The 14,058-nt window shown below is 42.5% G+C and overlaps 1 protein-coding gene across 1 annotated transcript in view; it reads right to left on the bottom strand.

Annotated features, from left to right (window-relative positions):
* Positions 1-214: 214 nt before the first annotated feature.
* Positions 215-14,058, bottom strand: part of KL (klotho) — a 40,841-nt gene continuing 26,997 nt past the window's right edge. Inside the window, exons 2-5 of the mRNA XM_010951510.3 lie at positions 9,952-10,462; positions 8,952-9,220; positions 3,025-4,126; positions 215-2,483 (exon numbers count right to left, since the gene is read on the bottom strand). Coding sequence (XP_010949812.3) covers positions 2,146-2,483; positions 3,025-4,126; positions 8,952-9,220; positions 9,952-10,462 — 2,220 coding nt within the window. The 3' untranslated portion in view covers positions 215-2,145. The remainder of the gene's footprint in view (positions 2,484-3,024; positions 4,127-8,951; positions 9,221-9,951; positions 10,463-14,058) is intronic.

Here is a 14,058-nt window from a genome sequence, read left to right as displayed (position 1 = left end):
TCAGAGGTGTCAATTCTCTTGGGTTCTTTGGCGTCTCTTGTCTGTTTCAGTGTCTGAAATTCCCTCTCAGCTCAACCGTAGGGACTTAGCCTGGGGCACCCTCCCTCAAAGTTACTCCTCCTGCTGTCAGACCCCTTTCTTCACCACTCAGATCACAGTCTATGTGGTTTAATCAACTCAAAAGAAAAACAAAATTAAGAAATGTATCCAGTCATTTGATTATGAAAGAAGACAAAGTTGCAGGTAGATTTATTACATACAATACTTTATCAAGGGACAGAATTACTTCTACACTAAAGGAAATTAAATATTGTAGTAAGAAAATCATTTTTAAACAACATCCACTGTTCATTATTTAACAGTAATTAACAAAAAGAAGGTAGTCCGACAAATAGCAATGGTTAAATAAGTTGTGATAAATAGTTGAATTATTCTACAACTATTAAAATTCATGCCTTTGAAGATTAATGACAAAGGAAAGGTACACAATGAAAATTAATAAAGACATTATTTATAATATGATCTCACTCACTTATTATGTAAAATAAATTACATAGGCTAAGTTAATAATGGCTACCTCAAGGTGTTGAAATTACAGGTAATTTTTTTCTCTACATATACCTTCTGTGTTTTTAAATTTTTACAATGAATATATACTACTATTATAATCAGAAAACATATATACATAAAATAAACTATTATTCTCTAGTTTGCAGTTTTTGAGAGAGTACCACTAAAAGCCTATCTTTCGTGGAAAAAAAAAATCATGCCACCTCTGATACATAATATAGTACAGTATTTTTATCTTGCCTGATACAATGTTGGCTTATCTATAAAACAAACATTAGGCTCATCCTCAACTCCAGTGTAATAGACTTCCCTATCAGAAAACCAGCAAGACTTATTTAAGGGGCATAAAGGATAAGACCTAATTAGCCCTTTGTAAAAATAAGTAGCATGTTTCAGTGTAAAAGTTCAAAACAAAACTCGTTCAAAGCTAGTTCCACAGAAGTAGCAGCAAAAATATAAAATAGACCTCAGCAATCACAGAAATGAGTTTTCCAGTGTTATCAGCCCAAAAGCTTTTGACCCTATTAAGTATTTTTAAAACTCAATTCAAAGAAATTGTGGCACATTCTAAAGAACAGAAAGTGGAGTCATTCCTCTTGAAATGAGTTATTATTTCATTCTTACTCTCTCAGGAAAGGTCACCTTATTCATTCCAAGGTCTGCTCCAAATAAAAGAGTTTATAGTCAAATTAATCATAATGTTGCTCATAACAAGTACTTTTCCCTCCTTTCTGCCTCCTCCAGCCACTGCAGTACAACGCACTTCACAGTCGATTTATGCTTCCTCAAGGGCGCAACATTGCATGATTCATGCTTATTTTTCTGTACACATTTAGTGAAGATTATGTGCAGGCCCTCGACAAGACCCTAGTGACACAAAGCCCTGAAGAACCTGGGGTTTAGAGAGCACTTCAAAATATAAAGAAATATACTGTATATTTATCTAAAATATAGAGTTCTTTAATTTGATCTGCTAAGCATATCATTAACCAGATATGTAAAATTAATATTAGCAGCATTTGACAGAAACACTGCTTTTCAAAGGAGCATTCCAGCCTACGGCCCTTTGTCATCTGTTCTCTATTCTGCCATCTTCTTTTTTAAGAGAAATTTGGTTCAACAGAGACCATTAGGCATATTATGGCATTTGAGAGATGGTTACTTGAGACTTAACTTTTGATTCCAACACTTGCAATTATGACAAGATAAAGATTACATTTAGGACTGGGCACAGATAAAAATATTCCTAACCTTGCCATTCAATTTCTGTAAAAATGTTAAAGAATGGTTCCCATTTCTCGTACTTTTTTATAGAATGTGTTACAGAAATGATGGCCCCTGTCAGTTTTTTTTTTTTATCATATCCATCCCCGCCCCGCAAAAGAACAAATCCAGGCACTATCCACATTATTCAGTATTTTTCAATCACCTATACTCATTTCAAAACCTCTGTCATAAGCCACAAAAATGTTTTCTGAAAGTCAAATATATAAAATCTACAGTTTCACAACACCGAGAAGTACAAATAGTTAACAGCTGATGCATGTGCACAATTGAATAGGAAAAATTTCAGGACTATTTGTAACTTCTTCTGCCTTTCTTAGAGTAGTAAAAAATAAGAGAAAGAGAAATAACAAAAGCGAAAAGTAGAAAAGCTATGAAAGCTAGTAAAGACTTTCGGGCGTGAAAAAAGCTGCACTCATTACACAGGGTGAATTCTTCTGGACAAAATCTTCCCAGACTTTCAGGACCTGGGAAGCCATTGTTGTCAATAATTTTCCTGTAATGTTTCATGGATGGTTTGGGCACAAACTGATTTGCAGCGTAACGATAGAGGCCAAACTTCGGAGCTGTGCGATCATTAAACGAATAAGCAAAGTATCCACAAAGATTGATACCATCCAATATGTAGGCTAGAAAAACAAAAGGACAGGAGAAAAGTTAAAACATTTTGTGCACAACACTTCACTTTTATATAGCTCTGCTTCATCAGAGAGACTTTCAATACCATTTAATAAAACTTCAGATTAAATTAGACTTAATCAGAAAAGGCTTCTTTTATCTGAAAACAAAGAGACAAATACCAAGACAAAGATTGAGCTACGTTTAGCATAGTAGGTGTTACATAATTAAACCTACTCCGATGCACGTGGGTTAAATCTTTAAGCACCTGAAGCAAGCAAGACTGCCGTGAAGTCATCTGAGACCTAGGACATAGTCTGGCCTTTCTCCACCCAGAGCAGCTGCTAGGGATTGTCTGTCTTCCACTTTTAACCAAACGCCTTTATCCCTGGGGAAAGTACTAGGTAGCGCTTGTACTTTGTCCCTGTGGCTAGAAATGGTCAGCACTTGCTCTGAGGGCACCAGTGTGTGTGTATGTTGGAGAGTTTCTATCAGATGTCGTGCCCTCAAGGGGTCAGCCTTCAAGAGGCCGCTGTTCCGGGGGCGCCTTACCTTTCAGCGCCTCGTTTACGTAATTCTGCATGTAATACATCCTCAACTTGTCTTGGGCTGCGTGCGGATCGTCGTCAATGCCGTTGGATATGATATACATGGGGAGGTCTCCGTACTTGGACCTCAGCCAGTTCAGCACCTTGCGTAACCCCCAGGGCACCACGGCCACCTGACCGGGGGAGTTGAGCCAGGTGATGTCGGTCATTTCTTGCACTGCCAGGTAATCGTTGTATTTTACCGGATCTTCTTTTTCCCAGTCTACAAGGATGGTGGTGTAATGGCTTAAAGCCAAAAAGTCAGAGGAACCCCGGATTAGCTTTTTTTCCTCGTCAGTGAAATAAGGCAGGAGGAAACTGTTTCTCTGGTTCAGCCAGTCCCTCATCACACGGGGATAGTCCCCGGAACCGAAAATGGGCTCGGCCAGCCAGCCGATGTCAAACTCCAGAACTCGCTCGGCCACCTCTTGGTCCTTCAGGGAGGACGGGCAGGCTGGTTCTATCCAATCCGCCTGCAAGGCGATGGCTATTCTGCCGTTCTGAGCGCGCCTGAACCTCTCGTCGTAGGCGCGCCAGGCCAGCGCGTGGGCCTTCAGGAGGTTGTGCCCCGCGCTGTACGTCATGTTCCGCGTGGACGGCTCGTTCATGGTGATCCAGAACCTGACGTGCTGGCCCAGGTCTGCGAAGCACAGGCTGGCGTACTCCGCGAACGCCAGCGCGGTGCGGGGGTTCTCCCAGCCGCCGTGCCGGGCCAGCGGGGGCGGCAGGCCCTGGTGCGGGGCGGCGGGCCGCCACAGGGCCACCACCGGCGTGATGTTGGCGCGCACCAGCTCGCTGGCCACGCAGCGGTAGTAGCGCAGGACCGTGCGGTTGACCTGGGACTGGTTCCCCAAGGGCAGGATCTGCGCCCAGTCCAGGGAGAAGTGGAAATGCGAAACGTGCATTTCCTGGAGTAGGGCGATCTGGGGCCGGATGGCCGCGAAGTCAACGCAATAGGATTTCCTCTTCTTGGCCACAACCCCGTCCACCTTTATAAGCCTTTTACTGCGGTGGACGTCCCACAGGTAGACGCTGGGGTCGGTAAACTGAGACAGAGTGGTGTCCACCTGGCAGGAGGAAAGTAACTGTTAGCCTACCATGGATAGTCCTAGAAAAGTCGTTCTATGCGGGTCTGTCAACAAAGCCAGCCAGCAAGATGAGCAAAAGTAGAAACCTTTCTAGCTGAATTTTTAAACTATTTTTCATAAATAGTAAGTTTCTGGGGAAGAAAACATTCCACTTTGATGCACATTTGTTTTACCCATAGTCCTCTCTAACGCTGGAACTCTTACTTTAACATTAAAAAAAAATCTGAATTTTTGGGTTCACTTCAGATGACAAACGTTAATGATCTTCACATACCTCTGGTCTGTGTTAAGCAAGCGAAGTATCTTGGATGTTTTCCGTTTAACATAAGAAATCACTAATGTTATGAGATTTTCAAATAAAAAAAAACTAGACCAAAAAATGATAAAGCTTAAAACCTGAGAGTCAGAAAATGAGATGGTATTTAAAATCAAATTGTGCTTCTTTTGGGGGAGGGGTAATTAGGCTTATTTATTTTTTTAATGGCGGTGCTGGGGATTTAACCCAGGACCTCATACATGCTAAGCAGGCACCCTATCACTGAGCTACACCCTTCCCCTAAATTGTGCTTTTTAAAACCATGTTCTAAATTGAAGTTTGCTCTAGGTAAAGGAAATGCGAAATAAGGGTAACTCTTGCCTTTTATTGGCAAGAGCATCAGTCACAGAGTTCAGCAAATTCAGGCTGACTGATATCAGAAAGTGATAGAGAATGTGGAAACAATATTATCATCCACTCATAATGGGACGTTTCAACATAGCTTTTTAAAAATCTCTGAATTATTTTCCTGTGATGATCATGACAATAATGGTTCTCAAGATCTCGGAGCTATAAGCCTCCAAAATGAAACTAGGCGTTTTGGAAAAGTGGGCAGATTGCAAAATGAAAGTCACAAACTCCTCTCCACGTGCAAACCATGACAGGAATGGAAACTGCAAGTTCATCCCAGAGACCTGCCACCAGAGCCAGTTTTCTCCTCACACATAATCCTGTTATGGTCCCTGGGTTTGACCCTCTGTGGGGTCAAAACTCCAGTTTTGAATCTCTAGCAGAGGTTTCCTTGCATTTTTCAGGCCTGTTGCAAATGAGCTTCTGCTCCTCCAGAGGGGTCAGTGCTGTGTTTATAAAGGAAAGGAATAAAAAACAGCATGTCAGATGGAAGTTATTTTTTCTGGAGACCTGTCTCTTGTCGATCACGCATGTGCACGTTTCCTCTAACACTGTGGGAATGCTGTCTGCAGTACTTTTCCACTGTGATGCACCCACAAATCATGTTTCCTCAGCTTTGCAAGAGAAAATATTCGCATGCTCTTTTGAAGTGAAAGTGTTCATAGCTTGAAGGACTTCTTTGGATTATTTTTCTAGCACTCTGAGTTGACTAAATTTTTAACTTTTCTACCATAATTGTTTCAGAACAACAGATTTTATTCAGCCCATCTGAAAACAAGTATGAGAGACTAAAGTATAATTTCTGAGAAAAAAAATCTATTTCTTAAAAATACAGGACATTTAGAAATAGGTGTTTAGGCAAAATTCTATATAACCTCCATTAATTTGTTGACTTATTTCTTAATAAAAAAGAAATAATAAAGTTGAAGCCTTCAGAAGAAATGAGTACAATGTATGCATTCAGTATATTATAGAAGAAACTTTCCCCTAACAGTGGCCAATGTTAAAAAAAAAAAAAAAAAAAAAAGGCTCTACATCCTGTATTTACCATGGTTATGGGAAAACAAACCTCTCACCTAGGAAATTAGGTCCAAGGACAATGACAATCCATGTGAATAAGCCTAAGGTCAGACTGCCAATAGCTGGTGTATTAATGGGATATTATTTTTAAAGTTTTTCAGGTGAAATGCATGCCTCATTCGTATCGGGGGTTTGAAATACTAGCCAGGAGTGAAGAGGTAAATTTCAGTAGTTAACATTCACTTCTTAGGATTCTAACACATGAAAAGTATAGAGACCTACTTATAAATTAACACATGCACATATGCTCCTTAGAACTGCCCTAACAGAAAACCTGTTTTTACTTTGTCAGTTAGGAAGTTAGCTTGGGAGGGGCACTACCAAAACAGCGCAAAGCCCAAGGTTAAAAGCAGGGAGAACAAAACAGCAATTGCAGCCTCTTCCCACTAGAGAGCTTCTGGGGGAGTTCACGTCCACGGTGAGTTTGCGTCTGGCTAGGTGAGCACAGGAGAGGATCGGAGGCTCTGCGAGGAGGGGACGCAGCAACCCTGAGCTGATGAGGGGAAAGGGCAGTGCATCCTGAGAGAAGAGATGGCTGACACCAGAGCAAAGTCTAAACAACCGCTTCCAAGGAGCAGAAAAAGGATTCTCTCCCATCCCCCTTCTTCTCCACTGCCATACTTGCTGCATCTGACCAGTGTCTCTTCTCTCTCAAGGAAATAGGATGTACTCCTAAAACTTTCTCACTACTGACCAGTTCCAAAGCAAACACAGCCCCTGGATGGGAACAGAGCAGGAGTGAAAGGGCTCCCCGCAGCGTCCCCACTGCTCCCCGAGTTCACACTGTCTGCACATAGATGCTGATAGAGGTGTCTCTTCTCAAAGGACTAAGCTGGGAACTAGCCGCCCAGGCTGGGCTGCTATCAGAGATCCAGGCAGAGGACAAGCCCACAATGACTAGGGGCTCAGGGCCCAGCAGGAAGCAGGGCTCGGCAGAGGGTCAAGAGGCAGAACAAGGACCAGGGAGCCACCCGCCCCAGCACAAATGAAGGGAGGAAGAAGCACGGACCCCGGGGTGGCCTTCCCCCTTCGTCCCTCCCTCCTTCAGATCCTGCTCGAACTCCACTGTGGATCCCACTTGCAGGAGAAAAATTAGGATGGGGAGGTTCCAAATAGCAGTGGTTTGAGGAAGAATGGGAGATGGAGCAGCAAGGAAAATCCCAAACTGAGCAGAGCGGAGCTAGGAAACCGTGTTATTGGGCTCAGACATTCTTGGGAGCACAGCATTCCTCACTGTCTTTTAAATGTAAGGAAGGGACGGAAGTCCAGACTGTCCCTAAAGCTAGCTGGAGGTCTGAAAAAGGTGTAAAAATAATGCAACTCAGCAAAAGAAGTATGAAGGATGGTGTTGATTTATTTCCTTATAAATCAAAGATTTCAATTTGATATTTACCAAAAAGCAGCAACCCATTTCAACTATAAGGTCTTTCCTCAGATCCAAGCATTCTTCCAAATACTTCTTTTGAACTAAAGGGTCACATAATGCACTGCCCCAAAATATGACTGCAGGAGTTCAGGGCGTGCCACCTCAAAATCTGCCCCTCCAGCATACTGATTATTTTGAGCTGCAGGCACTTGAAAAAACAGCAAATGCAAGGGAAAGGCTTCCTCTGAACTCCCCTTGTCTGCCTCCAAAGATAGACAGAGCCTCCAAAAGGAACTCAGAAGGGTTGTCATAAATCCCTTCATGGGAGTTTCATCAACCGGGGAAGATCGACCCTCGTCAGAGGAGAGGAGATTGGAAGCCAATATCACACTCAGGCAAACTTTGTCACAAACCATCATAGCTCCCATCTGTTCTTCTAAGGGCGCATTCATCTTTCCTAAAAATCATTCACCTTTCCTAAAAAGCACTGACTTTCCCTTCCCCTTTCCCTATTAAGATGGCATTTAAGCCTGAATGCTAAGCCACCTCAGGGACTTACTCATTTTTCTCAGAGTATCTCCCATGTACATATGAGGTACACATATTAATAGACTTCTGTTTGTTTTTCTCATGTTAATCTATCTTTCATGACAGGGGTCTCAGCTAAGAACTCAGCAGGGTAAGAGGAAAAGTTATTTTTCCTCCCCTAGAGAAGTAATGGATTGGCTAGAAGTACCCAACATGCTAAACCCCAGTGCTCTTCAATGGATACCGAATTTGGTCTCTATTTTCACACTCAGATTCTGTTCCCACTGCCACTCTGTTCAGTTACACCATGCTCTGTTCACTCTGTTACTTCTTTTGTGTATCCATCATTTTCCCTCAAGAGACTCCTTTGAAAGCAGGGGTCATATCTGCCTCATGTCAGTGTGCACTCTCAACTGAGCACCCCCAGCAATTAACACAGGGCTTTGTACACACTAAGCATCCAGGAAGTGCTCGCTAAAGTATTCAAACTTCAGAAAATAAATTCCTTTGAAACTAAGAAAATTAAAGATAATATTGAGGACTAATATTAGACAGAGATTAATCTGTCTCTAATATCAATACAGAGCAGGTGCCCAATAAAAATTGGTTGACCGTTTTTAAGAACTTCCTTACCATTTCAATGACCATTGCTAGAAAGGGCATTCTGATCAATGAATCACTGAGCAAAGTTTTCACGCTGGAGGTATTTCTGAAAGCTCAGGGCTTCACAGCATCATGCCCCAGGAGGGCTCTGCCTAATGCCCCTGCCTCAGCCTCGGCAGCTCCACTGAGGCCTCAGATGACCTGGAGTCTGTCCTGTATCTTGTTCATGGAAGAACTCAGCAGCTTTAAAAAGTATTGAAAAACCACTGTATTAAAAGAGAATGTTTTATCTTTTTACTAAAATCTTATGAGAACTTAAAGATTCATATATTTTTAATTTGTTCCCTTTTGGAGCTGATTTAAAATAAAGTGCAAGAGGAAGCTAGGAAGATTTTTGGAGAGAAGGGGGCAGCGTTCCAAACCGCGCCCTTAATGTGCTCATTAAGGCAGCGTGTTTGGCCTGAAGAATGGACCATATGCCATGACACCTAATAAGGAAGCTCTACTTACTAGTGAGAGGGCTTGGTGAGACTGCTGATTGGTTTTGTCAGCTGACTTACTTGAATGTAGTTGTCAACAATTCCCCAAGCAAAGTCACAGGGAAATGTCCCTTCTAGGGGTTGGTTTTCAGGTAAAGGAGGGAAGCCATTTTTCTCTATCAGCTTTTGGTAGAACAAGGCTGAAGACTTCGGCAACAGCTTCTTGTCCTGGCTGAGGAAGTCGACGTAGAAGAGTCCACGTCGGATGCTGTAGCCTCTGTGCCACTCGAAGCCATCCATGAGGGACCACGCCGTGTACCCGATGACGTCCACGCCGTCCAGCCTGATGGCTGCAAAGGAAAGAGGACAGGAGCAACGTGACCCTACACTGGCCTCACGGCTCAAGAGCATTTGAGGGTTTTACTACTCTAGGAAATAAGTTATGTATAATGCTTACTTTGGGGTAATCCACTGAACATCCTCACTGACAAAACGCTCATATCAAACCTAGAGAGCTCTATAAATAAATGTCTTCACAAATAGGCTTGTCTCCAATTATGTTTTTATTTGGACTTCCCTTATTTATAGTGTGTTCTCTTCAGGCCAGGATGTCTTGTTCTACCTTCTATCCTAAGTACCCAGCCTTGTGCCTGATGCAACAAATGAATTGTCTTTAAAGGAATGAACGACTTACTCTTTTCTTATGTGGATGTTCCTTTGTTTTAAAGTGTTTTACTCAGTACAAGCAATAAGAACCCCAAAACTTGTACAGGGATCTAGATATCTTGGGATTTACTTAATCTTTAATACAATCTAAAAACCTAGAGTAGTAACTATGCAAGTAATTTTAAACATTATAGCCCAGTTTCTCATTTACAAAATGAGTTTTTAAAATTAATTTAAGTTCCTCAAGGCCCCAAATGAGAAAGGTTGGTACATAAATGCCTTCCTACTATTGCCAAAGTGAATTTCTACATTCCGATTAAAAACTATAAATACACATGGTTTATTACAGATCATCTTAAAGATTGTTTTTCCAGTGGATTTTGGCAGGAAATTGAAATTTTATACGCAATCCTACCTTTTAATGTTTCCATTATGAATTTTTTGAGGTAATACATAGATTTGGCGTCATCTCTCTTGGTGGTCCCTGAAACAAACCAGCCATTTTCCACAATAAATATTTGAGGATGGTTATATTCAAGGTCAATCCAGGAAAGGAGTTGTCGCAGGCTGGGAGATTCCAATTGGTGGAACTTCATGTGAGGGTCCAGCAGTTGAAAACTCAAGGTTGGTCCAAAGGAAAGAGCAAAAAAGTCAGCTGTTCCCTTGATGGACTTTTTCTCAGATTCAGTAAATTCAGGCAGAAGAGAGGAAAGGTTATTCTTCATGCTCTCAGGATAGTCCCCATCAATAAATATGGGTTTGGCAAACCAGCCTAGGACAAAGTCAAGCGATTTTTGACATTCTTTGATGCTGTGATCGGTCATTCTTCGAGGACTGATCCAGTGGGAGCTTAAGGCAATGGACACCTGGCCTCCCTGAGTGGGGCGGAAAGAAGTATTGTAGAGATGCCAGATTTTAGCGTGAGCCTATAAGGAGAAAAACCACAGTGAATTTCTCTCTGATTGTGAGGAGAAATACAGCGCATATTTGAATCCCCAGTTTTTGTTGTGTCTGTTTCTCATCAAGCCTGAACGAATGACTAACCCCACGGTGTACAAGTCACCTGGAACCAATAAATAATTCCTGAGGTAAGTCAGCCCACAGTGAGCTGCTACCATGACTGGAGTTATTTCCATTGTTTTCCAGCAGCCAGTGGAAAAATGTGAATTTCTCATGTTTAATGTGTCGTTATTATTCATACTTTGAAAAGTTCATGAAATAAGTATTTGTTATAGCATCTTACTACTTAATTGACTTTGGATTATGTACTTTTTTAATTAATAAGCTTCATGGAAAGAACCAATCCCTCATCTGTGATTACACCAGGAATTTCTAAGTAGGATTATATTTTTTTATCCTAAGAGACTGGGAGTTTTCAAGTTGATTCCAGTTGTTGGAGTCAACTGAATATTTTGTATTTATCTCTCATAACTAAAATTCTAGCACATGCTCTCACAATTTTTGTTCTTCTCTACAGTGCAATAAATTAAAGAACCAACTCCAATATCTAAACTTGGCCCACCCTTCAGAACTCTGGGACACTGCTGGCTTCCCGCCGGACACAGGGTGCAAGATAGAAGCCAAGAGCAAAAAGCTTAAATGCAGCTTCGAGGAGATCAGATGTCCACAGTTAGCACTCAGCTGGGAGTTTCCTACAGCAGTGAAATAGGCTTTGCTTCCATAAAATCAACTTTAGACTCCTATAAAATCTTACTGACTTCTGATGTCTTATTTTCATTTGTTTCTTTTCTATTTACAAAAAATAGTTGGGTTTTTTCCTCCCTTAGTTGAATTACGTTTCTCTTTACTTTTAAATTCCTTGATTTACTCTCCCTGTTTTTCTCCAAATACAAGAGCTGTTTATCGGCCTTTTGCTCTCCTAATATATCGTCTTTGAAAACTGAATTCTACTTCTCTGTTTGACTCATATTCTCCCAGTGATCATGCCAATTTTCATTCCACTCCCTGGGCCTGAAAAAGCTCTTGCACTCTGTATGCCAAACATCCTCTTTCTTTTTCCTTAATATTCTTCCCTTGGTTCATTTCAGTGCAAGTGTCCAAGAATGGCCTCATCATCATTCTTACACGTTCGGCCAAACATTTCAATAGAATAAAGTAGTGCATGTCTTTCATTTTTAGTTTCTTAGTAAACGACTACTAGGTTTCATTGCACTGAATGTATTTTTTTCATGACCTGAAGCATCTATATATATGCTAAGAAGGAAATGGAGAATAAAATACTGATCAGAAGAACAGTGGCATTTGCCCATATGATTCAAGAAATTGGGGCTTAATTGTGCTATGCTGCTGGCTTTGTGATGTCTCCCCCGTCTCTGTGTCCCTCACCTCCACCACCCTATCTCTCCCTTCCCCATCAACAAGAAATCTCTTCAGTGAACAGTTAAGCAGAAAAGAAAGGGAGCAGCCCAGACTAGTACTCAGGACATCAGACCAGGGGACTTTCCCAATTCAGCCCACGTGAGGTCTACAGAGAGTCAGGTCCTAACCTAACAGACATATCCCTACAGAACAAGTACCATGATGGGGAGAGTCAGGGTGCCAGGCAAGAGAGTGGGAGCAACCAAGAACTTCCTGACCTGGGTCAGTTTTGCATGTAGCTGAGGTCAGAGTCATCCAGTAGAACCGTCTGCAATCACAGACCAGTCTTCAAACTTTGAGGACTTGGACATGGCTCAGAGGAGATCTGGCAAGGAACAAATGACCTTGGCTATAAGGAAGTGCACACGTGGTGTTTGATGTTAGATAAAATTCCTGCTCTATCACTTTGTTTGTGTGTCTTGGACCACATTACTTAACCTGGGCAGGTAAGACTAACTTTCCTGCGTCTCTCACAGGGCTGTAAGGAGAATCAAACAAGATACATTTTGTGAAACACCTAACAGAGTTTCCACATGGTAGGGTCTCCATGAAGCTCATTCCTTCTCTCCCTAAAGGATCAGAAGACCAAAAAGGAAAACACAGCAGGTAAAGGAGACACCACTTGCTAAGGAATTCAGCCCATAGCAGTGATGTGATGTAGTGATCCAACTTGGAGTTTGGATTAGAAGAATCTTAAGTTTGGATCCCAAATCCTCTATCTATTGCCCATGTAGGGCTCAGGTAATTCTTTGTACAAAAGGGGATGGCATCTATTCTCCTGCAGGGACATTGCAAGGATTAAATGATATGACGCAAGTGAAAGCAGTTTTCGAGCAGTCAGTTATTTTGGGGGAGTATAGTATAAGTTTGTAGCAGTGGAAAGTATGTAGATTCATTTTATGCGTCAGCTCAACTGGGCTAAGGGACCCCACTCCAGATGGCTGGTAAACCGTTTGTCAAGCGTTTACCTAAGCTACTCCATCGTGTTCTGCCTTGGCATCCGTCTCTTGTGTCCTATGTGTCTGGCAGGGCCCTTGAACTGACAGTCGTCCCCTCATGAAGCACGTCCCCTGGAGGGCAGCCTGCAGTCACAAGCAGTGTAAGTGACTGATCTGACTTCCTCTACAGCCTTTTGTGATCAACAGGTCACTCCTGCTTCTTAGCATCTATATGCCTTATGCACCCCTAAGATAAGACCCCTGTGGGGCTTACCAGGAAAACCCTCTTTTGGTTTGAAGTGATCAGTCTGGACCTGGCCCAGAAACACCAGAGCACTCACACACGGGCCCTATTAAAGGTAAGCGTCCCGGGTCCTGTCTCTGTCCATCTGTGCTCCGCCTTGACCTCCCTGTGTGGTCCTTCAAGATGTGCCATGTACATCCTCCAGGACCCGTGAGTGACAAGCTTCTCTATTTCAATTTCTCTTGTAGTCAGTTATTGAACCAAGGCTCACCACGGGCACCCTGTGCTCCACTTAACAAATGTTAAGGGTGCTTCTGGCAGAGATTAGCATTTGAATTGGTAAACTGAGTAAAGAAGATTGCTCTCACCACTGTGGGTGGGCATCATCCAATCCCATGGGCCTAAACAGAGTGAAAAGGGGAGGGAAGGGTGACTTTGCTCTCTGACTGAGCTGGGACATCCATCTTCTCCTGCCTTTGGATGTCAGCACTCCTGGTCCTCAGGCCTTTGGACTCAGATCAGGACTTACACCATGGCCTCCCCTGGCCCTCAGGATTTCAGGTTTGCTCTAGAACTGCACCAGATTACCTGAACCTCCATCTTGCACACAACAGATCGTGGGATTTCTCAGTCTCCATAAGCACATGAGCCAATCCCTCATAATAAATCTCTTTCTAGATATCTCTGTATATCCCGCTGGTTCTGTTTCTCTGGAGAACCCTGACTAATATAAAAAGCATCTTACATAACATTTGGCTTAAACACTCACCCTACTCCAAAACCCCTCACTGAATCTGTTGTTTGACCGCTCTCCACAGCAGCCCAACTTGATGGTCATTCCAAGTGCGGCACCTTCTCCAGTAAGTTTTGTCACCACCACCCCCACCTGCCACACTGAGCCCTCTTACATCACTTCTCTTACATCACTTACTGCAGATGACGGTGCCTCCATCCCTACTGC

This window comes from Camelus bactrianus, chromosome 14 (genome assembly GCF_048773025.1).
Source record: "Camelus bactrianus isolate YW-2024 breed Bactrian camel chromosome 14, ASM4877302v1, whole genome shotgun sequence".
Classification (NCBI taxonomy): domain Eukaryota; kingdom Metazoa; phylum Chordata; class Mammalia; order Artiodactyla; family Camelidae; genus Camelus; species Camelus bactrianus.
Note: the sequence above shows the minus strand (reverse complement) of the source record. Positions and strands in the feature narration are given on the sequence as shown.